Raw genomic sequence first — 27,452 nt, forward strand, 5'->3', positions numbered from 1 at the left:
AGCCATGCATTGACTGGTTTTATCAATGACAATATATTTTACATTCCTCATAAGTTGGCATGATAAGTAATACACAAATATACATATTAATCTTGGAACACTGTAGAACTATACGGAATTTGAAAATACCTAAAGGCTTCTTGTTTCAAATGTACAAATTACTTTTTTTCTTCCAAATGTTTTTCACAGAAATTCACCAAGGATGTTAAGCCTTATAGTTCAATTTATAATTGTGACAGAATGGAGGAATTAGAGATATCTGTCAGCTCTGAGTATATTAGCCAAGTAACAACGATCACCTTCAGTGACAAAGCCATGTGTCAAACACACATTTATGCCCTTCGACACATTATTGATCTTAGCTGGTGGCTTTACAGAAAATCACTTGAAATTTCACTGTTAAACAGTATCACTATCTTATTTCATGAATGCATACAATTACATGCCATACAACAGATTGATCTCTCCCTGATTATTCAAACCAGATCAATGGATAGATGATATGAGCATGGTGTCTCATCTGTTGTTTGTGTTCTTTATGCTATTCTTTTGGTTTCCCCCTTTTTGTCTTGAGTCACTGAGAGAGGAGTGCGTGGGGGTTGGAGGAGGCTCCCACCAGCGCAACCTGTCCCCCCGTCTGGATCAGCCTACATGGACAGGATCTCACTTTCACCTACAGGCGTCTGGAGTTATTTCTTACAAGTCCTTTTACAAGCCAAAGACAGTATTGATCACACCGCATACACGCCACAATGATGACGAATCAGCCTTTCATTGTATTGCAAAAGAGCAGGATGAGTCACACTGTTGAGCTGGGAGAACATTGAAACTGCATTCTGGAGAAAAGCTATGTAGTAGACATACAACCGTGAATAAACCTAACGTATCATTTACGTCTTCTTTGTAACCAAGGAAACACTTAAAGATTTGTTCAGTGTGCTGTACACATACATAATTAGATTGAACACAGAACTAAAGTGCTCAAAATGCAACATTAGTTCAGTGAGAAAAATCAGCCGGGACTCCAAACATAATTATTACACCTCAATTATGTTACACCGTAAACATCACAAGTATTCATTTCAGTTTCACGTTTTTTAAAAATGCAGCTGCTGTTTATACGTCCACAAAGTCATTTACAAATGTTGCCCTTTCATACCACGTATTTTCTAGTATATATACACTATGCCATTATATAACCAACAACAATATTATTTTATTCTTAAAACTTTACAACTCTGTGATTATGTAACATATAGTAAGGGTATATCCTCCCTATTCATATTAACAACAGATCATCAAAATCCCTGTACATTGTTGTATATGATGCATGCTTTAATAAACAACAATAATGCTCATAAATGTTTGCCGCATGGCCTATAAGCAAGTCATAAGAAAATGTGTGCATTGTGTATGTAGGAACACTACCCTTATGTCCTGTGCGTAATAAAAATTCTTCAATGATCTAAAACAAAGAATTTATTTCTGTGAAATAATAACAGCATATAGTTTTCTGTATTGCGTTGTTTCATGATTGACAAAAAAAAAAAAAAAATCATTTTTCTCATAAAAGCACACACGTCATTTTTTTTTTCTGTTTTTGTGTTTATGAACATGCATATTTTAAAATAACAATCTGACAAGGGAATATAGGAGTAAAAAGAACAGCAAATGTCCTCAGGAGATTTAAAAGATTTTAAATTAAATAAAAATCTAATTTGTTCCTAATTCATTGACAATTTTGTGAGAACTTCTCACAATACTCAATTCAGGCATTATCTCGCACTCCAGGCGCCTGGGTTTCCTTTGCTGCATGTTTTGCTGCTTTCCTTTTTCACAAAACATGCATCTTAACTAATCAGCTCATTAACAAGCCCTTAAGTTCTAAAATCTACATCACAGCAGAAGATGCAAACCAGGAGGACAGACGTGACTAAGATTGTGCAAAATGGTGCTCTCTGCTGGTAAAACCTCAGCAAAAGATGACTCATAAGACATAAATCAACATTTATATTAACTATCTTTGTAATATAAATTCTTGAAATGTAAAAAAAAGCTGCTGATAAGCGTACTACAGAGCGTACTACAGAGCGTACTACAGAGCGTACTACAGAGCGTACTACAGAGCGTACTACAGAGCGGTGATTTGGAATGGTGGCAAGTAGAAGAAAAACAGCTGCTAATGGCAGCTGGCAGCTTAATTCCTCCTACATCCAAGCAGCTGCAGGATCTTGACTGCCAGCATTTAACCCAATAGATAAAGACAACATCTGTTGAACACACACACTAAAAAATCTGGAGGACGCTATCCAAATTGTTTCCGTGGGTAAGAAATCAATCAGATCTAATTAATTGGTCCACTTATTATAAAAAAAGTTAGCATTATTTTTCTTCACATTTGAGCGGAATCATTGTCCAAGACCAAACTTGGAAACTGAGCACCTCCCTCTCCTAGGAGCGAATAAACACCACGTAGAGCAGTAGCACTGGGACGATTAGATGATGGGGACTCGCAGGAGATTTGATTGATGAGTGTATCGCACATGGCCTGTAGTAAGAAAAAATGCAAAGAGCGTCTGTCATTTATGTAATGGAATTAAACACAATAAGAACTTTTTTTTTAGGTATCAAATTGATCCAAACCTTAAAAAAGCATAAACTGTTTTGATTAAAGGCTTTCTCTAAAGTAACAAAAGTGAGATGTCATCAGAAAAGGGGCTCAAATGAACACTTGCTCCAGGTATAAGGAAAGATATTTCAAATAAGGAAGCTAGAAACTGAATGTGAAGAGTTTCATGTTGTAGATAAACAGAACGGCCGTATGGCATGCACAGGTACATAATCAGGGCAAACAAGTGAGGAATTATTTCCTGTTTTATCATACAGTTGGATAGTAATAATATAGTATGACTTGGGGGTAAAACGCATAGCCTAATCAAACACCAATGGTGCAAAACTCTCTAACGCATGCCTGCTATTACAGGTGCTAATAAACAAACACCAACTGCAGTCTTGGTGCCATTGTAATATCAGATAGAGTGACTGTATGAGGCCCTACATCATTATTTTCCTCCTTCCCCTCAAAACCTTCATCTTTATTAATATTTAAAGGAAAATGACAAAAGAACTGTGATATTTCTGTTTGCCTTTTCTGCATCATAGTAAATGTGCTTAATTATCAAACATTTACTCAATACATAATTAAAACCAGTGATATTCGTTGCATCCATAAGCCACTGTTTCAGCTCGTTTGTTTTACAAAAGTAGACCATTTCATGTTTGTCCAATACCCAAGTTTCTCTGAAATTTTAAAGTTGAAATACTGATAACTATTATGAAGATAAACAGATCAGTACCTAATGGATAAACAAAAATGAGTGAAAATACAGAATGGATAAAAAAAAAAATAAGGCCATGCCATTGTCAAAAGGACAGGAGGATGGATAGGAGTAGAAAGAATAATAGGTAAAAGAATGCTGATGAAGCTGCCAGGCAGAAGGAAAAGAGGAAGGCCAAGGAAGAAGTTTAGGTATGTGATGATGGAAGACATGCAAGTGGGTTGGTTTGATAAAGGCAGATGTAAAGTGCAGAGTGAAATGGAGACGGATGTTCTGCTGTCCCCTAATGGAAGCAACCAAAAGAAGTAGAAGAAAATTAAGGAGTGTTATACATATAATATTTCTGTTGTATTTACTTAAAATATTTGCTATAATTTTACCTAAAACATTTGAGTATTCAAAATACATTCTAAATGTTTAAATGAAACCAAATTTTGCTCTGACCTGGTGGGCATGGATCTCCAGCTTCAGCTGAGATACATACAGCCTCAGACTCTGCAGCTCTTCTAACTCGCCTTTACTGCTATAAGCCAGTAAAGGGGGAATGCAGGGTCGCTCTGAGCTGTGCCACTCAACCCTGCTGTGCAATGGACACAAAGTCCGGTACCACCATGCCATCTTTCTCTCCCAATCTGAGAGAAAGCATTCATAAAAATAAAAAAGAAATAGCAAGAATATTACAATTAAAGCTGTATCCAGATGCTATTCTAGCAACTGTGCCTCTATTGCATTCATAGTGCATTTATTACAGTTTTTTTTTATATTTGTTTACAGTTTTAGTTTTTACTACTATTGCCCATTTAGTTCAGCTCATTTACCTTATTTTTATTTTTTTTTATGTATATTCTCTAAATACATGTTAATCTGATCCAGAATTAATAAAACATGTGCAGATTGGCTACGACTATGCCAATGGTAAAGCTCCCTGTCCCTCAAAAAACAGGCTCCATTAAGTACCTTTTTTGAGACGATCAGCTTCCTTAATTATCTGCACCATAATTTTTTCCAGTCCTGTCAGCATTAGCAGAGATAAATATTCCTTCTCTGTTGATAGTTCTGCACACACACACACACACACACACACACACACACACACACACACACACACACACACACACACACACACACACACACACACACACACACACACACACACACACACACACACACGGTTATTTTCACATACACCAGAGCTGTGCTGTTTCCACTAAGGCAACACTAGCTTGGATTTTAAAAGCTGCCAGAATAAAACCACATTATGACTGGTGTTAAAGCAAATAAGAGCATTAGATCAATTCTCTACTGAGTGAGATGACTGAAAGCCTTAAAAGCTCCACATTACTCCCTCTGGTCCTGTGGTTCATCTCTCAGTCTCTCCTCCTACACCCTTCTGCTACAATCTCTTGCAGACTCCCTGAAGTGTGTTTTCTCTCTTCAAGTCTGTTCTTTTAATAATCCACTACCTGGACTCCATCCCAGTTGGTGGCTTTGGAGCTCAGCATTATAGCAGTGAGTCAGGTCGAGCCCTAACTGTGTAAGGACATCAAGCTCTTCTTCCATGGCAGCTATTTGAACAGAAGACCACTCGTTGGGAAACTGGCACATTCAGAGGTCAAGGAGCCATGATAAGGGTGTGACCTGTGGTTAAATTTGTAAAAAATATATATTTTTAAGAAAATAAGGCAAATAAAAAGCTGTGGGAACTGAGGGGAGAAAAAAAAAAACAAACACATTCAAAAGAATCTAGCACCATAATATTACAATATAATTGTAACTGCTCAAACTAGACACTGAATCATTAGTGTAAAGATTTGCAACTGCAACTGTTGCAAATCCCCTTGTTTTTAATGCCAATCTTAAGAACTAAAGGCTTGGACAGCCTTTAAGCTGAAGCCTGAATCACGCCATTAAAGAGAAACCAGTTTCTCACGACAAATAACTTCTGCAAAAAGCTGTATTTCAGGATTGCACGCAACAGTCTGTAAACAAACATGTTCACAAACAGCAGCCCCTCTCCGCACACAAGAGCAGAAAAGAACACAGCAAAAAACTTTGCTGGGTGAAAAAATGCCTTAAAACAGAGGTCACAGAATGTGTGTCTTTATCAGGTAAATACAACCTCAGATAAACAACTCATTATATATTACACAGCCAAAATGGAAAAACTAAGTACACCTTTACTACTTCCATAGGATTTAAGAGGCTAAGTGCCCTAAATAAAAGTATGATTTGTTTAGGTTACCAAGAAAAAGCCTCCCTTATCTAAAAAAAATCAAACAAACATGGAAGTATGGCTTAGTTTTGACAAATCAGAGGAATTTTGGAAATGTCCCTTGGACAGATGAGACCAAAGTGGAGAGGTTTGGTCATAATGCACTCTTGTAAAAAACCAAATACTGCATGTCAGCACAAATGCCTCATTACAAGCACATAGTAGTGGGGTGATGGTAGAGGGGTGATGATTTGGGCTTGTTGCATCCACAGGATCTGAGGACCTTAAAGCCATTGAGTTGGCTAAAAGCCAAAGTATTCTAAAGTCTGATGTAGGCCATCTGTCTATCATGCAGCAGGACAACTATCCCAACACACCAGCAAATCTACAACAGAATAGCAGAAAAACAACTAAACCAAGGCGTTGCAATGGCCCAGTCAGTGTCCAGACCTCAACCAGATTGAAATGCCGCAACATGACCTTAAGATAGCTGTGAATAAACAAATATCCATAAATCTCAATGAACTGACGTAAAACTGTAAAGAAGAATGAAACATAAAAACATAAACATAGCTAATCTTCCTTTTTAGCCATTTCTGAAAGGATACAGTACTAATAAGTCTCTTCTTAAATTGATCTCTCTCTGGTGCAGGTTTAGAATGTCTGCTCAAAGATTTATTCCACAGTCTAGCGAGAGAGACAAACAACAGGCAAATTAGACTGAGATATTCAATTGAAGATCAATGATGATACAAACACAAAATACTATGTATAAAAAGAGGTTCACTCTCACACACACACACACACACACACACACACACACACACACACACACACACACACACACACATATATACTAACTTGTTCTTTTTGGCCTGTTGTGTCTGCCATAATGGTAAGGATGGAGAGGGCAGCCTACAACACAAATCATGTATATTCAGAAAATGCATATAAGGAGCTACAGCTAGTGCTAAACAAAAATAATTTATCTCACCATTGTTCTTTGGGAGCCAAAGCTTCACTTTGCATTTCTGACTCCGGATTGGAATGAGATGTCCTCTCTTTTAAAGATGATGAACTGACACTAAGCATTCCTCTGTCAGATCCTCTGGAACAACTGGTCACCTGACAGGACCTTGTTTGTACACTGCCTGTTGTAGTTTTTTGTGTGGAAACCGGTTTCTTACCTGAATGCTTCCCTCTGACGGTGAGCCGAGAAGACGGCCCTGTCTTTAACGGAACCTGACGTGTAGCAACATTTCCACAGCCAGCAGTGCTTTTCAATTGTCCTTCATGCTGATGGCTTCCTTTCAACTCAGAAGACAGCAATAAAGATTTTTGGGAGTTTCTTTTATCACGGTCTTTAACAGCAGGAGCTTTATCTACGCTTCCACTAGAACATGGGTTTTCTTGGTAATTCAAGCTAACTGCAGAGCTGCTGCGGATTTTCAAAGCCTTTTTCAGAACTTGTTCTAGGAGCTCAAGCTCTTGTCTCTCTTTCAGAGGAATGCCTACAAAACAAAGACAGCATGCATTATCATGGAGAGTTTGGACAATAACGCGAACATGGATAACCTGATCACATGAACTTAAAGATCTACTCAGTGCCTGTTTACTTCAATTCAATCTTTATTCATATACAGTAGCACCTAACAACTATGAGGTAGAACCTAGGTGCTGAACAAAGTGCAAAAGGTAATGTGCAAAATAGTAATAACATTTGAGTTAACATAAAAGTGATAATATAGCACGATCATAAAAGAAAAAAAAAAGTAAATAGTAAATAGCGGATGGATAAGTCAATTTAAATAGGTTGTGGCCGAGAAACCAGACAGAGATTTAAAAACAAATAATATGATCTATGGTGTCAAAGGCTGCTGTGAGTTCTAAAAAGATCAACACAACTAGGCAGCTGCTATCTCTTGCAAGAATTATATCATTGTGAATCTTTAATAGGGAAGACTCAGTGCTATGAGCTGTTCTGAAACCAGATTGAAATTTCTCCAAAATTAAATTTTCATTTAAAAATTGTTGTAATTTACAGAAGCGCATTGCATTCACAAAGAGGAAAAAAAAATTACAGAAAGGATCTTATAATTATGACTTAGTATCTCATAATTATGACTTAGTATCTCATAATTATGACTTAGTATCTCATAATTATGAGATAAGTTGGGGCAGTCTGTGGCAGCGGAGCATTTTTTGCCCAACCATGGAGATGTAGCAGATATCATATAAGTAAGTCTTACTTCAGTTAACAGATACGGGGCATTACTATTATTATCATTATCATTATTATTATTAATAGTTAATGCCCCGTATCTGTTAACTGAAGCAAGACTTACCGTAACTAAATTAATTAGCAGGAGGGGCAGGTCAGCGAAGGAAATGCCCAGTAGCTAATTAAACTAATATACTGTTAGATTTTTATTATGCCCAAAAAAACCTTCATTCTTGAAAAAGGTGTTTCATGTGATCTATGATGCTCATGGTGCCTTTTCTTATCAGGGAAGAATCACACAGCAAAAAGCATGGCGCAAATGTTCTTTAGTTTAATGCAGATAACAGACAAGTATATATACACACTGGGAAAAAAAACCTGAGCTAAAACTGTTCCTGATTGGGTAAGAAGACATAATAACTGGAGATGTGTGAGTCCAGATAAAGACTTCCTGTATACCATACATACTCACATTGTAAAGATCCTATAGACACTGAACAGATAACAGGAATGTGTTTAGAGAACCAGTGTGAGAACAATCTTAACACTAACATAAACAGTCATCAAGCTAAACCATATGATACCACAGTCTCACCACAGTCCTATAAACTTTCCCTTTCACTCTTGCAGATACCCTTCTATCACATATCACTCCTGTCACTCTTCTTCACCCACTTTACCCTGCCTGCACTCTTTTCTTCACTTCTCTAACACACTCTCCAGTACATTGCACTGTTGACCCCGGTACCTAAACTCCTCCACCTTCTCCACCTCTTCTCTCTGAAACTGCACCACTCCACTGCTCTCCCTCTCATTCACACACATGTACTCTGGCTTACTCCTACTGACTTTCATTCTCCTTCTCTCCAGCATGTACCTCCACCTTTTTAGGCTCTTCTCAACCTGCTCACTACTCTTACCACAAATCACAATATCATCCGCAAACATCATAGTCCATGGAGACTCCTGTCTGACCTCGTCCGCCAACCTGTCCATCACCACTGCAAACAGACAGACTGGTTCAAAGTGGAGGTTGGACTGCATCAAGGATCGGCTCTGAAGCCTTTCCAGAGCCGATCCTTGATGCAGTCCAACCTCCACTTTGAACCAGTCTGTCGTTCCTACTGCACACTTCACTGCTGTCACACTGTCCTCATACATGTCCTGCACCACCCTCACATACTTCTGACACAGCTGACTTCCTCACACAATACCACAACTCCTCTCTCGGCACTCTGTCGTACGTTTTCTCTAAATCAACAATGCAACTCCTTCTGACCTTCTCTATACTTCTCCATCAACATTCTCAAAGCAAATAATGCATCTGTAGTGCTGGACAGGAGTGACCCCATATTACAAAACATGCCTGGTGCTTTGTGGCTTCTTTACAGATTCTAATTCTGCTGACCCAATACACATACATTTATACAAGTTATTTAGCTGAAGGAAGCTCATCAGACCAAAGACCCCACACAAGACTAAAGACACTAAACCAAAAAGGGACAGTTTATGCAGTCATGCATGTCTCAGTTTATTCTGTGGTTTATAATCAAAGTTATTAAAGGTGCCGATATTGCATAACAAAAGAGCAAAGGTGAACCTAGATAACGCATGGGGACCTTCAGACACATTTCTGATGTTAAGTCTTAAAAGTACCCAAAGCTATAATTATACAATGTACCTGTAAATATTATCAAAACACATTGACCAGAACATAGTGGTCATTGTTTTAGGATGTAAATTTCAAATTATTTAAATGACTAGCTCTTGAGGGCCCTGTGAGAATGAGGGGCCCCAGGTTAATTCTGACTGGCGCTTCATGACGTCACCGTCAGTAGATAAGCCCCGCCCAACTACGTACTGTACTGAAAGTTTGTCTTTAAATACGTGAGCGATACGAATGAATCTCAGGCAAATAGACTGCATGCTATACACAGAGGAAAGTAAGCAATGGTGCGTGCACATCCCTGAGTGAAACCTTACATTAAATTCTATATTATGTTAGTTCATTTTTATTGGACTTTTCCATACAAGGGGATTCTCTTACCCTGATCTTTAATGCTGTCCGGTGTTTCTGCTTCACTGCTGACTTTCACACGTGTTTTCCTGCAAAATGTCTCATCTTGTTATTAAAACTATTAAAAGGCCATGTTGCCATGAACAGCCATATTACTGACAAACACATCACTATTATTAAACACAACTCACATGGAGCGTAAGAGCTCTTTATATAGCCAGATAGTTTCCGTGAGTTTGCGCTCCTCTGCCCTGTACAGTCTGATCGCTTCCTCCACGAGTGCAAACATGCTGAAAGAGAGAAATTCATTTAAACTAACAGGATTGACAACATGGCTGATTAGTTGATATAAAGCTCACCTCGCAGTGTCAGGTTCCAATCACCCGCCCGGAAGCGAGATTTCACTCATATCCGGTATAAAACCACATGAAGTCACATGTTAAAGTTAGTCACATTTTAACTAGTTCACCCTATTTATTATAAAGTATGCATTGTTTCAGCGATCAAAACATGTTTAACACGTGTGTTTCCGTGCTCATACTGCTGTTCTACAGAGTGTGCTAAAACTGAGTATGCTGATTGCACTCAATGCACACTAGCGCCCAAAAGAGTAGTCCGGACAGAATAAGATGCAACACCACCCGCTCTTCTAACGCAGACGAGAGTCGGACATTTTGCGAGAGTACACCACGTTACTATGGCAACGCCAAGACGCATTGACAGACGGCTGCCGTGTGTGTTCAGTTTCAGCTGATGTTCAACATGGATGAAGCGTCCGGTGTATCAGTGCAGATAATTGTACTGCAAGGAGAAAATCTGGTAAAATCTTCTTCTTCTTCTTCTTCTTCTTCTTCTTCTTCTTCTTTCGGCTGCTCCTATTAGGGATTGCCACAGCGGATCGTCCTGCATACTTCTTAATCTATAAATAGATATAAATATTAGGGCTGTCAACATTAATTTTATTAATGCGCGATTAATACAGCATGCATGTCTGTGACCAAATTTGATTAAAAATGCACAAAAAATTAATACAGTAGAGGCGAAAATAAAACCGTCAATGCAACACACATTTATTCACAACGTCCTTTATTTATTTTATAAAAAAAAAAAAACTCCACCGAAAAATAATTTCTTATTAATAAACATTTGTTTTACTGATGCACCAAATCTCAAATCAAGCGGCAAAATCCGCTGCGATGCACACATCCGGCTATTAAAACCGTCCGTGCGGAAACAACAAAAGTCTTGTTTGGTGTCCTGATGATTTACCTAATTTAAAACACCATAATTACTTTAAAACATTTACAAGAATATTTTGTGTACATGCTCTATGTTGAGTTTGGTTTCACTAATAATAAACATACATGTGCATGAAGCATCCATATTTGTCAATGCCCATGTTGATTATAGTTTTAAAAACTTGAAAAGTATTAATTTAAGGTACATAAGGAACAGATACAAATGTGCGATTAATCCCGAGTTAACTCGTGATGATCATGTGATTAATCGCAATTTATTATTTCAATCGATTGATAGCCCTAATAAATATATGAGCAAATATTACTCTTGTGCTGTGCTATGATTACAGAGAGGTCATAAAGGCCAGCCGTTTGTCAGCTTTGTGCGTGTTGAATTTAACGGCGCACTGTTGGGAGACTCACAGAGGCTGCATGGGTCTGCGGAGGAGACTCTGAACTACAAATTCACCTGTGGCTTTGAATGCTCAGGAACGAGCCACACCCTGGATGATCTAGCACATAAACCTGTCATATGTGAGTGGATATACCGTAGCTTTGTATGAGTGGAGAAAAGACTCTTTAACTGATGTTTTATATTTTACATCTTTCACATTTCCCTGCATCTGTTTCTTAATCAGAAAGTAACATACAATAAATAATTTACAATTGATGCCTTAAGAGGCTTCCCCGAGACATGAACTCATGCTTGATGGAATGCCGGTCCATCACACGACACCATGCACACACATTCACACCTAGTAACAATTTAGTTTAGCCAATAGCCCTACATAGATTTTGTCTAAATCATGTGAAACTCCAAATGGAGAATTACCCTCATCACAGGATGGAAGCAGAGACCCTTTGGCTGTTAGGTGTCAAACCACCACTGCACCACCAGCTATTCTATTATTGATTTTTTATAGACATTAACCTGTGTGATTAAACTTTCTTTCGGCTTCTCCCATTAGGGGTTGCCACAGCGGATCATCCGTATTCACAATCCGCATGTACAATTTGGCACATGTTTTACGCTGGATGTTGGTTACTCTAATTTAAACTTTCAGGCAATATCCCCAAAATCCATATACACACAGTCAGCTTGATCTTACAATATAAAGTTTTGTAACGAACAAGCTGGATCATAGCTGGATCTTTTGAGAATTTAGCAAAATGAATTTGTAGAACGTGCTTACAATCAAAATCACACAAAATACACGCTATCTGATTGGCAAAACAAGCACAAATAATTTACATCTAAATTTTTTTTGCAAGAAACCTTGGGTCCTGCCTGTTTTTGCACTTAACAATAGCTCAAAGTATTATGTTTTGTTTATAAATGGAGGCCTGATTTAACACCACTTGAAACGTTTGTGACTTTTATGACTCTTTAGTGACACTGATAGAGATCCTTCCGAAAGAAGATAAACAAAAAGAGGAGAAGAGTTCTGTTTTAGGCCAGGCTGTTGTGGACCTGCTCCCTCTGTTGCAAGGTGAGACCTCAGCATTTGCTCATTCTATTCATACATTCGTCTATTCATTCTGACATATCTGAATTTTAGGGCAGTGTAGTTTCACCTCCACTGTGGTGCTTCACCCTACACATGGATCTCCGAATGAGACTGTCTCACAGGACAGCGGAATTAAGGTAAGAGTACTGTTGAATGAAGTTTTCTTTATTTCAAATAAAAAAAAAAGAATTGCACAGCAACATATATGACCATTATAAAAAATATACATACAACATAGAGTACAATTTATATATTGTGTTTTCTTCACTAGCACATAATAATACTACACAGTGTAAAATATTAACATTAGTTTATTGTTGTGATATACAATGATAGCACAATAAGTTAAAAGGAAGGAAGTTGCTCAAATAAATATTGCTCTGAAAAATATTGCACCTTGAACCTGAGCCAAAGAGTTATCACAAACTCAGACTGTGCCGCAAAAAATAAAAAAAATTAAATTAAAATAAAAAAATTAATCAGGTACCTTCCAATGGATGGAGATCCTGAGGCAGAGTCAGGAGCTGTTGGATAAGTTATATCTAACAATTGGCTTCGGAATGTTAAAAAAATCCCCTAGAAGGACCTTAAATTGAGAAGTCTGCACAGAATGGCTCAGTCTGTTGACACCATGACCCAGTATTTGAAAAGTAAAACGACTGGACTGTGGATTCTTTTTTTCACAGTCAACACTGAAAGTGACAGTCAGTGTACCAGAGCCGTTGCTCTCAGACACCAAGGTGGCTGAGACTAATCTGCTCAGCGTCACAGTGGAGACGGCCTACTCTGTGCCTGAGGTTTGGAATGTTTCTGCTGGGCCTCAACACAGTTATGTAGCAGCACTGCAAGTCCCCCTAAAATCAAACAAGGTATGAGAAAATGCCACTATATTAGGTGTATTAGGACTGGATTTAATTAAATAAATACATACACACATTCATACATGCATACATACATACATACATAATTTTATTGATCTTGATTCAAAACCCTGCAACTAGCATATACCTTGAGCTGCACAGTTGAGTACTATCTCTTTTTTAACACATACAATTTAGAAAGTTTATTAGTTTAATCAGTTGTGTTAGGAGTGGGAAAAAAAATTATACATGTAATACAAAGAATACTACAAGACAAGGTTTGGAAACTTGTTCTTTATACAGAACGCACTTGCATTTCTGAGATTTTTTTCTTTTATAATTAAAATGAGTGGATTTCTCATTTTCTCAGCAACAATAATTGGTCCTGTAATTGCTTCTTGGCACATTTCAGACTGTAAATGTCTTCTCAACAATGCAACAGATTGCTTTATATCTAGCATTCATTGCACTTACGTGCATTTATTCTTACCCTCATGTTTAATTGTGTTTCATTGTTTCATTATTGTTATACAACAAATCTTTTTATTCAGTTTGTCGAGATGAACGGCAGTTATATTTCTCAAAACAGTTTACAGCCTTGTGCTTGAATTACATTCTCAATCTCTTTTTTTATATTCAGGAAGAGCAGATGTTGTTATTCTCAAATGGCATATTAAAAATGGGTGGTGAAAGAGAGCCAGTGCCTAGGAGAAAAAAATGGCCCCTTTGTTCTTTCCTCGCCCCTGATGCCCAGTTCATCCCAGGTATCTTCATCAATGACGAGGCTGTTAATTCAGAGCATAGTGACCTGAATTCTTCTGAGGTATGTCTGAGTGTTTCATTGGCAATGAGCTCACATCAGACATGATAAAGTACAAATTGGCTGGGCATGCATTGACAGTTAATTAAACGTTTGTGTAACAGGATAAGGTATTCCGAGCTGAAGCTGAGAGTAAAAGAAAAAGAGTGAGCTGGGATACAACACGCCGCTGTTTAATAGATGCGGGTGGAGTTATATGGTCAGGAAAACCACATCTGCACTGCATAGTCACCTATTTTAATTTTATTATAGGTTTCCACTCCAAAACTTGGAGAGCTCCTGAATTATAGTTCTTATAGCTCTTGCTAGATTCTTGATTTGCAGAATCAGGTTTCATAATAATGCTGTGTTCCAGTGTTGTCAGAATTTCCAACTCATTGATTATATCAAAGCTTCTCTTAATGAAAACATGGATAGCCACAGCAAACCGGTATACAAATATTGGCATTTGAAAAGCATATTTAAAAGACTAACATTGGCTAATGTTTCAATATGTATATTTGCCCACCTAAAGCTTTTTTTTTTAAGTGCTTGAAAAAATGGCAGCTCTTCTTGGTTAAGCCATCTAAATGGAAATTGTATTTTGGATGATCAGTCCACTGCAGATATTCTAATTTTAGGTCATAGCATTTGAGTACACAGGATCAAGGCATAGCTCTCCAAGAACTTGGATGGATGTACTTGCTGTACTTTTTCCCCCTGATTGTCCTGGCTAATTGACTCTTGACTAATGACAGTACTCCCTGTCATGTCTCAGTCTGTCCCACAGGATTGCTGAATGCAGGCTGTGGCCAGTGGAAGTGATGAGATGTACACAGTTTGAAGCTTGCAAAGCAGGACGTGGAAAAGCAGGCAAAGAAAAACCTGTACGGAATGATGTAAGAAACTAGTATGATATTGTCCTTTTTTTCTTTTTTAATACCACATGAATAATACTTTATTTCATTTTTGTACAGCAACTGGAGGATGAGATTCAACTTTCTTTCCATGGAGTGGCTTATGTTGACTTTTCACCTTTGCTGTACCCTGGTGTCAGGCGTATACGTGGAGCATACAGAATACACCCGTTTTCTGACTCTGACCTCCTCATGAAGGTAGGATTAACCTTTATTATCACATGCAAGGCTATTCTTTATACAGTGAATTAAATCAGAAGATAAATTAGACACAATTATTAGACACTAATTAAAAATTATGTAAATTATATCAAAAGCAAAAAGCTCTGCATGATTATCTTTTTTATTCACATTATTCTCTGCCATCCTCTCATTGTACTTAATTTGGGGTTCAACTGTTGTGCTGTTGAAGACTAAAAGGCAGGCGAGTGTGGTGAGCGAGAACATGAAGACTCAGTTAGCAGAGACTTTTCTTCGTCCAACTTCTTCTTTATCCTCCGGGAAGGCAGCACCCAGCAAAGCGTCAGGAGGCAAAGACAGCAAAGATGAAATAAAAAAGGTACTCTTTATTTAATTCAGAAATACGACTGGGGGGTTCCAGATCTTTCTGGTTAAATAGAAATTTTCTGCAACCACAATTTTCTGCACAGTATATTTTTATATCATATATGAAGCTTATGTAAGATTATTCTTAAATATTTTATCATATGTTAGAAAAATGTAATTGTGTTTTAAAAAACAAAATTATTAACAACAGTCTTGGGATGCTATGCACGCTATAGGTTCACTCTATCACTGCTGAATCAGGTCATAAAGGTTTTGTTAATTATCTGATCATTTAAGTGTGAAATGCGCAGAGCATGAATAACTCAGGAACAGAATAAAAAATATCTGCAAGCAGCCCAGGTAAATATTCAACAATGTGGCTGTTTACCATTAGGAGTGCATTGGTTACCTGAATGTGAGGTTTAAAAATGTAGCTGGCCAAATTATGTGTGACATGTAAAATAACTGACCTTTAATACAACTTTAATTAAGTATAAACTCCACTTTTTTCAATTTCAGTGAATTGGGGGTTTCTTGGTCATGAAATAAAGTAAATGTAAAACTTTGAAGTTTATTTTATAAGGCATAATCTCAATTTATGAACATGTAATAATTGATGACCTAATGCAATAAACTTATAAATATATCTGTCTAAATATATTATGACTTTTTATTATTACTGCAGCATTGAAAACTGTCATACAAATATTTAGTTTTCCCATTCAAAATCACTCTCTTAAAACAAGCCTGAAAAGATGTAAGTTACAAAAAGAGTAACTGCATCTGTAACTATGTCAGCAAATAAATCTGAATGAATTAAATCACTGGGAAGAATTAAAATTGCAAACAAAAAACCACATCCAAAACGCTCTAAAATGCAATAGAGATTCTACTTTCATGAGCTGTCAATCTAATCTCATTAGCTAATGGGAGTAAAGTGCTATTAAACCTGCCTTCATAGGTTTCTTGTTTGGTTTTGTGAAAAGTTTTGTTCAATATTTTTGGCAAATATTTAATTCTATAGATTTTATAGATTTTCATTTCTTACAAAAATCTGTTTATTTTTTACAAAAACAAAAAATAGTGTCTCTGAAAAGCACAATATGAATACAATTGTGACGTCTGATAAAAAAAATTAATAAATAAAAACTGAGAGATTCAATAATTGTGTGGAGATGCGGATGCCCACTCCCCAGTGCAACACAGCATGGTGGCTCATATCCTCTGTGATTGGATCCGGAGCTGTAGCAAAAACAGGCTTCCAAAAGCAATTAGTTATAAAAGCAGCAGATTGGCGGCCTCACTGCAGATGGTTGAATCTTGATGTCACCAACAGAGCATCTGATACTACAGTATAGATAGATAGATGGATAGATGGATAGATGGAAAGATCTATGAATAGAAAGGATATTATTTTGTAACTGAAAGTGTGTTTTTAAAGGGAAAACCAGCCCAGGCAGAGAGTGGGATGGACTTTGATGGACAACAGGTGAATGCAGATTCTCAGGTTAGTCTATTTGATTTTAAATTCCTTTCAGTTTGAGTCTTTCAAACATGTCTTTAGAGTAACTATTGAAAAATGTATTTATAGATGTATGCAGATTCAAGAGCATATATTATTATTGAAATTGCTTTGGAAAAACCACTGGTTGCAAAACGGCAGCGAGAAGAGCTAGCAAAAAGGTAAAAAGATCTCTAATAAATTTCTATAGTGATGGATATTTTTTTTGTTAAATTGTGTGCTATGAGGGCATTGAGAGATTTACTAAATGTTTTTGTGAACCTGTTTGTACTATAGAGTGAGGGAGATGATTTCTCCAAGGCCTTCACGACCCAGACATTCAGCAGGAGCAGAGAGAGTGAGAGATGAATAGCACACCCACACACACACACACACGTGCGCACACACGTGCGCGCGCTCACACACACACACACACACACACACACACACACACACACACACACACACACACACACACACACACAGACTATCATTTCCTTCTCATTACAATAGCAAAAATCTACTCTATACTTTATAAACATTATTTCTTCGCTCTCATACTGAACCTGCGCATGCATATGTCTCCCCATAACACTATTTCAATCCATGTTCCATCTATTTGTCTGTGTCGCCCTCCTGTGGGAGGTGAACAGAATAAAGGTCAGTTCTACCCAGTATGATACTGACTTTTTATAAAGGAACAGTTTCTGTTCCCTGCAAAGCAAAAGAGTATTTACTTGACAAACCTTCTTCTTCAACAATCAAACCCATCCCGAATCCTGAATCCATCTCTTCTGTTGTTACATAGACCTGCTTTGCCTTTTAGGGAAATGGGGCAGACCTGAGCATCTCAATAATATTTCACTTGTTGGTCTCAAAACAATTTTACACACGATGATTCAGCAATTTGTGTTCAGTATTTGAATCAAATACCAATATATTTGTAATAGTAAAGCTCTATCCCACATTTATTTAGTTACAAATACCCTATTTTCCATGTGTGGCATTACTTCAGTCCCAATCAAGGAGATGCAGCTTCTTATTAGTGCTAATGAATGAGGCTTGTATGCTAGCATACCAGTCATTCCCAATAAAACTAGCATGTGTGAAGTTCAGATACACATACACATACACACCTTAAACCCACACCTGTTTAGATATCTTATGGTCTTGTTTTCTCTAATACACAGGGTTATGATCTCTCTTTAGCACGTTTGTCTGTATTGGTGTATTACCTACTAACATAAAATGATTAAATAATATGAGGTTTTTCTGCAGGCATTGCAGGAATACCAGGCACAGATAATGAATGTAACAGCGCAGGTGTTGCAGCAGTATGAACAGATGTTTGGAGATGCATTTGTTCCTGGGGCTAAACCTCTGGATCTTGCCACCCAAAAGCAGCGCAAAACTCAGTTGTTCGGAGAGCTGAACTGCTCTGGGAAATACTTCGCCTTTAAGGAACAAATTAAAGTGAGTTATTGAGCCGGTGTGGTCTAAAGATATTAATGTTGTGTTTAAAGCACAACATGGTGTGCAGTGGCAGAAGATTAATAATACATTATTATTAATTATTATTAATATTAATTAATATTATTAATATTAATTTATATTATTAATATTAATTATGAATTAATAATAGGGTGGCACAATGCAGTCAGATGGGAAACAGAATCAATGTTATCACTGGTTTACTATAACAGCAGGTGTTTTATTCCCTTTATAGCAGTTCTATTTGCATAATATTTATTATTATTTATGTAAAACCATTCATAGTTACATTTAATGTTGCGGAGCATCTACGAAACAAGTAGCTACTCTTTTACATCTAACATGATAATACCTCTCTCACCAGTCTAGCTCTTTTTCTCTTTTCTGAAATGAAAACAAAATGCAGCTTTTCAGTTGTTACTATAGAAATTTGACCACAATAATATGAACCTGGGACTTGATTTACAGCTGGTTCTATTTCAGAGCTGCTGTTATAGAAAATAAATTAACACTCCTGAAGAATCAAATTTGAGTCACCAGCAACATTGTTTATTAAATATAGTATATAGTATAGTTTAGTTTAGGTTCAGGTAAAGTTTTGTGATAAAAAAAAATAATAATATGATGTTTTATATATATATATATAGTGTTCTGATCTGTTTCAGAAAGCTATATGCTTTATTTGTAGAATGATCAGTTTATTAATTTTGTCTTTGATAAGTACTCAGTGGTGCGGATTGTGCGTGAGAAGATGCTGAGGACTGAAGCCTTCACCAACCCTGAGCAGCTGCAGGCTTTCCTGAGCCAACTCTATGTCTTCCTGGTGGATGAGATGCATATTGCACTTAATAAGGTGGGGCTCTGTCTTTTTAAAGAAGGTAATCACTCCAGTTATCCAACCTGCTGAATAGGAATTTTGTTGATGAATATCAGTGCTTGCACTGGAAGTTTGGAGCCAAAGTTGCAATTAAACCCAAGAACCATAATTTGTTTTAAAATCAGACTTTTAAACAGCTTTACTCCCTAATTTTCAGACTTTATCAGCAGAAGAACGAGAATTCCAGGCTCAGCCCCTGCTGGACTGCAGTCAGCTCAGGCACTTTGCCAAAGAAGCCCAGCTAAATGAGGATTATCAGCTAGCTGCCTGCTATTACCAAGAGGTATCTTGATCTAATTTCTTCCAAAATTTTAGCAAGTTTTTTTATAGACCAAATATCAAAACTTTTTTTTTCTTCAAAACTATTTATGTAGCAGCTAGCTCAAGATCGCACCAATCCGACCCACTGGTTTGATTATGGAGTGCTTTACATGGTTACTGCCGATTATATGAAGGCTGAGGAGTGTTTCCGTCTGGCAGTGTCTATTGACCAAGAGCACATATCCAGGTCTATCTATCTATCTATCTATCTATCTATCTATCTATCTATCTATCTATCTATCTATCTGTCTGTCTGTCTGTCTGTCTGTCTGTCTGTCTGTCTGTCTGTCTGTCTGTCTGTCTGTCTGTCTGTCTGTCATTAATAATTAATGATATTCATCTATGTGAAGACACTGATCATGTTAATGATTTCTCATAATAATTAACAATGATTTAACAAAGTAGGAAACAGCTATTTTTAGAAAAGGCTCGTGGGCTACTCATGTGGTCCTTGCGGGCTACCTGGTGCCCGTGGGCACCACGTTGGTGACCCCAGCCATAAAGACATACTTTACATAAAGACATACCAAAATGGGTGTTAAAGATTTCCAGTGTCCTGCACGTAACCCTGACCTCAACTTCACTGATCAACTTTAGAATAAACAGGAGTACTGACTGTACATCAGACCTCCTCACCCCAAATCAGCGCCTGACCTCAGCAATGCTCTTATATCTAAATGAGCACAAATCCCTGCAGCCACATAACAAAATCAAGTGTAAATATTTAAGGTTATTATAAATGCAAAACGTGTTCATAAAGTACATGAGTGTTAAGTGTATGCATTAATTAAAATAAATTGTTAAAATTTTTATTTCTTTTCACCAGCTTACTTATGTGTGGGATTCTGTCAGAAATGAACGATCGTTATGAAGAAGCAGAGACCTTTTTTGAGAGGGCCACTTGTTTAAAATCAAACTCCGTGGTCACCTGGACTTTATTTGGTAAGAATTAAGGCTAAAATGAGTAGTTGTTCTGATTACCTGCAAAGATGATATGGTAGTTAAAGTACTACCCAAAGATGTTATAAACACATGCTTACAAATGAAAATGAATCACTTTTCAAACTGCTCATGAGCAGCACAAAGTAGTGCATTCTATCCTCTTTTACATGAATAACCATCACAAATAGATAGTGTTACTGTGAATGACAGGGAAGAGAGAGAATGCTAACCCTTCCATGACCAGTTTTGCTCTCTTGACTCCTGTCTATGACATTGAAGGATGAAGGATCAGGCTTTGAACTGACGAATTCTGACAATAGCAAACACTATGAGATACATTTTTTAAAGTGTTTTAGAAAACATAAAAAAATGACTGACCCAGGTAGGTATAACAGCAAAGTTTTTATCAAATCTGCCACTTTGTTGGATCTTTATTCAAACCATGACTTCAGTCTATATGATTGGTGAGAGGCTCATACATGTGAGACTGGAGCCAAAAACGGATTAAAAGACCATGTAAAAAATACCATAATAGATGTAGCCCAAATAATCAAACAGTCCACATGAACACTAAGATACCTGCTTTTTAATGGCTGTTTTTTTAATGTATATGTTAGTACTAGCTAACATTCTACCTTTAACTAGATGTTCATGTGCATGGCCTGCTGTTTCTTCACAAATACATTTATTTTACTAATCCATAATATGCAAAAGATGTTTGTTTGAAACAGCATATAAGGCTGATATGTGAAACATTATTATGTTTGTCTACTGCTTTTAGCCTGAATATAAATGTAAAGGATAATATTTCTTACTTATGAGATCTCTGTTTCTAATTTTGATCGAAATATAAACAGTATTATTCTACATCTGCACTTGTGCCACTAAAAGAATAAAATGATGGACTTTAAGGGTTTTAAGGGCAGGATTACTATAAATATATTTGATACATATATTATCTAGTATTATTAATAAAGTCTACATGCTGTGCTTAAGTAACTGTAATAACTTTTGGCATGGTATATTAAGACAAAATAATATCTATTTGTACCATGTCTGAATTCAGGTAAGTGTAAAAACTCTCGAACGCCTCTCTTAGACATTCACGCATTAGGCATTTGGTAGATGCTCTTATTTAGAGGGACTTACAATTATCTCATTTATACAAATGAGCCATTTGCTCAAGGGCTCAGGACTGGGAGCAATATGAATGATTGCAATTTGAACTCACTGCCTTCCAATCCGAAGTTCATCATCTCAGACTACCCCTGCTTTATGTGCACAGGCTTGTTTCACTTGTCCCAGGAGAACTTCTTCCAAGCAGAAATGGCGTTCATTGAAGCGACTAAAGAGCTGAGAGCAGCACTGGTCTGTAACAACCAGGAACAGAGGTCAGAGAGTGTGTGTGACACTGCAAACAAACCAGGTGAATTATCTCTTTTTCTTGTATCTACATTATACAATTCTTTGGCTTTATAGTTTTGGCATCAATAACATTGTTCTAGATTTCTAGATCTCACTTCTGCATTTAATCTAATTATCGGGTATTTATTGGTAATATTTACTTATTACTATTTATTCATTAGCAGTTAATTCTGACCATTTAATCTGATTTAAATCCTATGCAGGATTATGCATGTATGATACTACTACTGTAGCAATATCTGAATAAAGTCTTTATTCCACAGTGATGGAAGAAACTGAGGATGAGACAGAAGGACGGGAAATTAGAGCGGAAGAAGGTGACGAAACAGAAGCTGATCCTGTACAAAGCCTTTCACAAGACCATCAGTCTCCTACTAAAGTTGGCAACACTATTTACATGGAGACAGTGAAGTTTTTACTACAGTGTCATGCATTACAGGTAATCCAGAGCTGCACAACAAAATATATAAAACACTCTTACCAGAACCAATTAAAATATTTTGTCATCAGTTTGTATATATTTATAACAAAAAATAGACCTTTTGTGTACATAGAAAAAGTCTTAGATCTTTGCGTTCAGGTCATGAACAATGGGGGCAAAAACAAAAGTGTTGGGTTTATAATTTTGTTTAGTATAGTAATCCTCCGCTTTACTGCGGTTCAAATCTCGCACATAACTACCACATAACTAGTTTGTTTAGCTGATTTTCCCGGTCTCTCGCGGATAACACTATAAACCAAAACGTATAGGGAAATGTTTTTATGGACTTTTAGGTTGAAAATGATTACATTTATTAATAGAAATCACAATATATTATTTTTTAACTATTTATTTGTATGATACAGCTGCAAATAAGTATTTGAACACCTGAGAAAGTCAATGTTAATATTTGGTACAGTAGCCTTTGTTTGCAATTACAGAGGTCAAACGTTTCCTGTAGTTTTTCCACCAGATTTGCACACACTGCAGGAGGGATTTTGGCCCACTCCTCCACACAGATCTTCTCTAGATCAGTCAGGTTTCTGGCCTGTCGCTGAGAAACACGGAGTTTGAGCTCCCTCCAAAGATTCTCTATTGGGTTTAGGTCTGGAGACTGGCTAGGCCACGCCAGAACCTTGATATGCTTCTTACAGAGCCACTCCTTGGTTATCCTGGCTGTGTGCTTCGGGTCATTATCATGTTGGAAGACCCAGCCTCGACCCATCTTCAATGCTCTAACTGAGGGAAGGAGGCTGTTCCCCTAAATCTCGCAATACATGGCCCCGGTCATCCTCTCCTTAATACAGTGCAGTTGCCCTGTCCCATGTGCAGAAAAACACCCCCAAAGCATGATGCTACCACCCCCATGCTTCACAGTAGGGATGGTGTTCTTGGGATGGTACTCATCATTCTTCTTCCTCCAAACACGTTTAGTGGAATTATGACCCAAAAGTTCTATTTTGGTCTCATCTGACCACATGACTTTCTCCCATGACTCCTCTGGATCATCCAAATGGTCATTGGCAAACTTAAGACGTGCCTGGACATGTGCTGGTTTAAGCAGGGGAACCTTCCGTGCCATGCATGATTTCAAACCATGACGTCTTAGTGTATTACCAACAGTAACCTTGGAAACGGTGGTCCCAGCTCTTTTCAGGTCATTGACCAGCTTCTCCCGTGTAGTTCTGGGCTGATTTCTCACCTTTCTTAGGATCATTGAGACCCCACGAGGTGAGATCTTGCATGGAGCTCCAGTCCGAGGGAGATTGAAAGTCATGTTTAGCTTCTTCCATTTTCTAATGATTGCTCCAACAGTGGACCTTTTTTTTTGCCAAGCTGCTTGGCAATTTCCCCGTAGCCCTTTCCAGCCTTGTGGAGGTGTACAATTTTGTCTCTAGTGTCTTTGGACAGCTCTTTGGTCTTGGCCATGTTAGTAGTTGGATTCTTTCTGATTGTATGGGGTGGACAGGTGTCTTTATGCAGCTAACGACCTCAAACAGGTGCATCTAATTTAGGATAATAAATGTAGTGGAGGTGGACATTTTAAAGGCAGACTAACAGGTCTTTGAGGGTCAGCATTCTAGCTGATAGACAGGTGTTCAAATACTTATTTGCAGCTGTATCATACAAATAAATAGTTTAAAAATCATATATTGTGATTTCTGGATTTTTTATTTTAGATTATGTCTCTCACAGTGGACACGCACCTACGATGACAATTTCAGACCCCTCCATGATTTCTAAGTGGGAGAACTTGCAAAATAGCAAGGTGTTCAAATACTTATTTTCCTCACTGTATATATATACTGTATATTTAGAACTACAAAAGTTGCAGGCAAAGAACAGGTCTATATTAATGTGCATGTTCTAACACATGAACATTTCTATAGCAACATCTTATTCACAGGGACCCAAGTAGCAGTTGCTCTGCATAATCTAGGGCTATTAATAACTGGATTTACAATTATATATAGCAGAGCACAATACTCAATTATATTATAGAGCTTTCTGTAAGGAAATGTTTATTCAATACTTATAAAAAGAGTCTTCAGTGGCAGCACTTTGCAACAGTCGGTATGTTTTCTGTCATGCGTTTTTTTGTGTTTTTACCTTTAAAAGAAAGAAAAAAAGAGGTGGTGGTGAGGCAATACCTGTATAGCGTGTAATGTAATGGACAGGAGTGAACTTGTTTTCCAGATGTTTTACAACAGTAAATATAACAACAAATAAATAAAAAGTATATTGTGTATTGGTAAACTGCTGTGACATTGCCCAATATGATTAATTCCTTATGTAGTTATATGCTGAGTGTATAGTTACATTTGTATATTGGGGAGCATTTCTCTCTGTCTCTGTGTGTGTGTGTGTGTGTGTGTGTGTGTGTGTGTGTGTGTGTGTGTGTGTGTGCAAGATGGCTCAGAGGGCTTTGGCTCAGGAGTTGTTGTGTCCAGATGGAGGACCCAGCAGCTCATATCATTTGGCTGTGGCTCAAGTCCAGCTGTTGAGAGGAGAGTACAGCAGTGCTGAGGCGAGTCTGCAGCAGGCCCTTCATTATAATTTTCAGGTATGTGTTGTGTATTCTGGATCTCTCCAGCCTTGAAGCTGCACAATATGTAGAAAGTGATCTATGATGCAAACTTTTCCTAAACATTGCCTTCACTATGCATTACCAGACTTTGATCTGTAATTATTTTTTAAATAATCTTTAAAACATATACTATAAAACATGGTGAAAAATAACCAGGATTATGTTCAAGACGTTCAAAACGATGTTAAAGATGTTCCTTTAACGCTGTTCACAGTTTTACAAATTAGTTTTACAGAAGAGAGTAACAAATGATCTGGACCCAGGATTAGCTTCTAGCAAAAAGTGATGGAACAGCTAAAGTGTGGAGAAATAAAGGATCTGCTCATGCATATCAGTTCAAATATAGTTTATCCATAATTTATGTAAAAATGTATTTCTATTAAGGTTTCTCTTATTATCTGTCCAGTTATCCATAGAGCATTAAGTCTAGCATACTGTGCTAGTAATCTCAATTAAAATCACTGATCATCGCCCTGTAAAATGCTAAATGTCAATGCTAAAATGTTTTTCTTGTAATTGTTTTTCAGAACCCTGATGTATGGGCTCTTTTTGGTCACATGTACTACATGATAAAGGATTTCAATCAAGCTCAAAAGTCTTATGAGAGAACACTGGACTTTGTGACAGAGCCTTCAGACATACATCTTGTTTATCTGCATCTGGGCTCCATCTACTTACAGAAAGGGCAGGTAAGATAACAGTTTGCTTCACAAAATTAGTGTATTCTCCATTGCACATTATACAAGGACTTAGTGTAATTAGATCAATGACATTGATGACATTTTTTATTTAAATTTTTAACAATCTGTTGCAGTATGATAAAGCAAAATCTACATACATGCATGCGTGCAAAACTTCTCCCTCCTATCTCACCTGGCTTGGGCTGGGGATTGCCTGCTACAGGGTGAGTTCATGATTACAGAACATCACATGCTCATGTGTTTTATTCTTCCTATAATAGAGTTCTGCAGTAAAAGGTAATCATGGCAGTAAATTCTAGTGTCTAATGACTTCTCATTGCTTTGTCTCACTGCACCCATTTTGCATTTTGTTTCTCTGTGGGATCAGTTGAGCGAGTTAACTGAGGCTGAGGATGCTCTGACTGAAGCTAACGCCATTAATAACAGGAACCCTGAAGTCTGGGGTTACCTGTCACTGATTTGTTTACAGGTGAGTAATATCATCTTTCCTTTATGGCTAAAGTCAACACTGTTAAAAAGAATCACTTTCAGGTTGTGAAAAGTAACTCTGCTTTGGATTTCATCACTGTATCTTCCATTTATTGCACTACAACAGCATGCTGAGCCATGCTTTAATCTTTACTTGATTGACATTAATGAGCATTAATGCTTTTTCAGACTGGAAGGAAACTTGAAGCAGAGCAGTCATACAAGTACGCTGTGAAGGTTGGTTCCTTTTTAATACCTGGTGATGGTTTTTTTTTTTGCATGATCATTTGAGTAACAGTATAATATTCCGAAACTTAAAATTTACACAGAGAAGTTCATTTGAATGTACTGTATATGAGTCATCTAATTATTTTACCCTTTGACTACACAGTTCAATGCATCAGAGGCACTGCTGCAGGAGATTACAGATGCACAGACAAGTTTTGGATTTGGAAATCCATGTTTTTGATAGCACCTGTACAGTGTTCACCTCTATAAACTTTTAAAACAGTTAAAAAAAAAGAACATTAAATTAAACATCTTTAAATAGTCAGTGTTGAGTGTTTTGTTTTTGTTTTTTTTACAGAAGGTGCATTGATACGCTATTGACAATTTATTTATTTTCTTCTTATGAATTGGCTATCCATAACAGCTGAAGGTAAAGTTTTCATAAAATGTTTTGAGATTTGCCACAAAGATTGTGGAGGGTCTAAGAAACAACACTCTAGCAACAATCTCAAAATTTGTAGTACTTTACACACTGAAAATTTTTTTACTAAGTCTTGACTATGAAAAAGCAATTAATAATGATAATAATATTATTATTATTAGTAGTATTATTATTACAATTACAATTCTAACAAATTAGGTTAATTGGCAACAGGTCAGGAACCTGATTGGGTATTTAAAAAAAAATAAAAAGAGTATCTTATAGATGCAAAGACTCTCAGAAATAAAGATTGGCAGAGGTTCACCAATCTAAAAAAAAAACTTTGTCTACAA

The 27,452-nt window shown here is 37.1% G+C and overlaps 2 protein-coding genes across 5 annotated transcripts; one reads left to right on the plus strand and one right to left on the minus strand.

Annotated features, from left to right (window-relative positions):
* Positions 1–1,196: 1,196 nt before the first annotated feature.
* Positions 1,197–10,343, minus strand: tedc2 (tubulin epsilon and delta complex 2). The gene is made up of 10 exons (XM_083565914.1): positions 10,148–10,343; positions 9,980–10,078; positions 9,819–9,877; positions 6,545–7,061; positions 6,412–6,465; positions 6,159–6,237; positions 4,802–4,934; positions 4,296–4,394; positions 3,783–3,970; positions 1,197–2,548 (listed from the first exon to the last, which is right to left on the minus strand). Exons 2-10 carry the CDS (start codon positions 10,075–10,077, stop codon positions 2,393–2,395), a joined length of 1,383 nt encoding a protein of 460 aa, XP_083422040.1. The 5' UTR covers position 10,078; positions 10,148–10,343; the 3' UTR covers positions 1,197–2,392.
* Positions 8,478–27,003, plus strand: cfap70 (cilia and flagella associated protein 70). 4 transcript variants are annotated; one of them, XM_083565793.1, is made up of 26 exons: positions 8,478–9,714; positions 11,377–11,560; positions 12,418–12,516; positions 12,586–12,671; positions 13,221–13,403; positions 14,035–14,217; positions 14,319–14,413; positions 14,972–15,092; positions 15,171–15,308; positions 15,523–15,669; positions 17,098–17,163; positions 17,248–17,339; positions 17,455–17,515; positions 18,436–18,630; positions 19,370–19,501; positions 19,683–19,808; positions 19,900–20,033; positions 20,673–20,788; positions 22,074–22,214; positions 22,477–22,652; positions 25,105–25,257; positions 25,809–25,970; positions 26,096–26,185; positions 26,350–26,451; positions 26,640–26,687; positions 26,842–27,003. In XM_083565793.1, the coding sequence occupies exons 6-26, from the start codon at positions 14,044–14,046 to the stop codon at positions 26,917–26,919; spliced, it is 2,547 nt and encodes an 848-aa protein (XP_083421919.1). In that variant the 5' UTR covers positions 8,478–9,714; positions 11,377–11,560; positions 12,418–12,516; positions 12,586–12,671; positions 13,221–13,403; positions 14,035–14,043; the 3' UTR covers positions 26,920–27,003. The 4 variants fall into 4 exon arrangements, with proteins under 4 accessions (XP_083421919.1, XP_083421916.1, XP_083421917.1 ...); XM_083565790.1 differs by lacking the exon at positions 8,478–9,714 and adding an exon at positions 10,474–10,607; XM_083565791.1 differs by lacking the exon at positions 8,478–9,714 and adding an exon at positions 10,474–10,607 and having other exon boundaries at positions 19,903–20,033.
* The last annotated feature ends 449 nt before the right edge of the window (positions 27,004–27,452 follow it).

Source organism: Silurus aristotelis, assembly GCF_946808225.1.
Source record: "Silurus aristotelis genome assembly, chromosome: 17".
Taxonomy (NCBI): Eukaryota; Metazoa; Chordata; class Actinopteri; order Siluriformes; family Siluridae; genus Silurus; species Silurus aristotelis.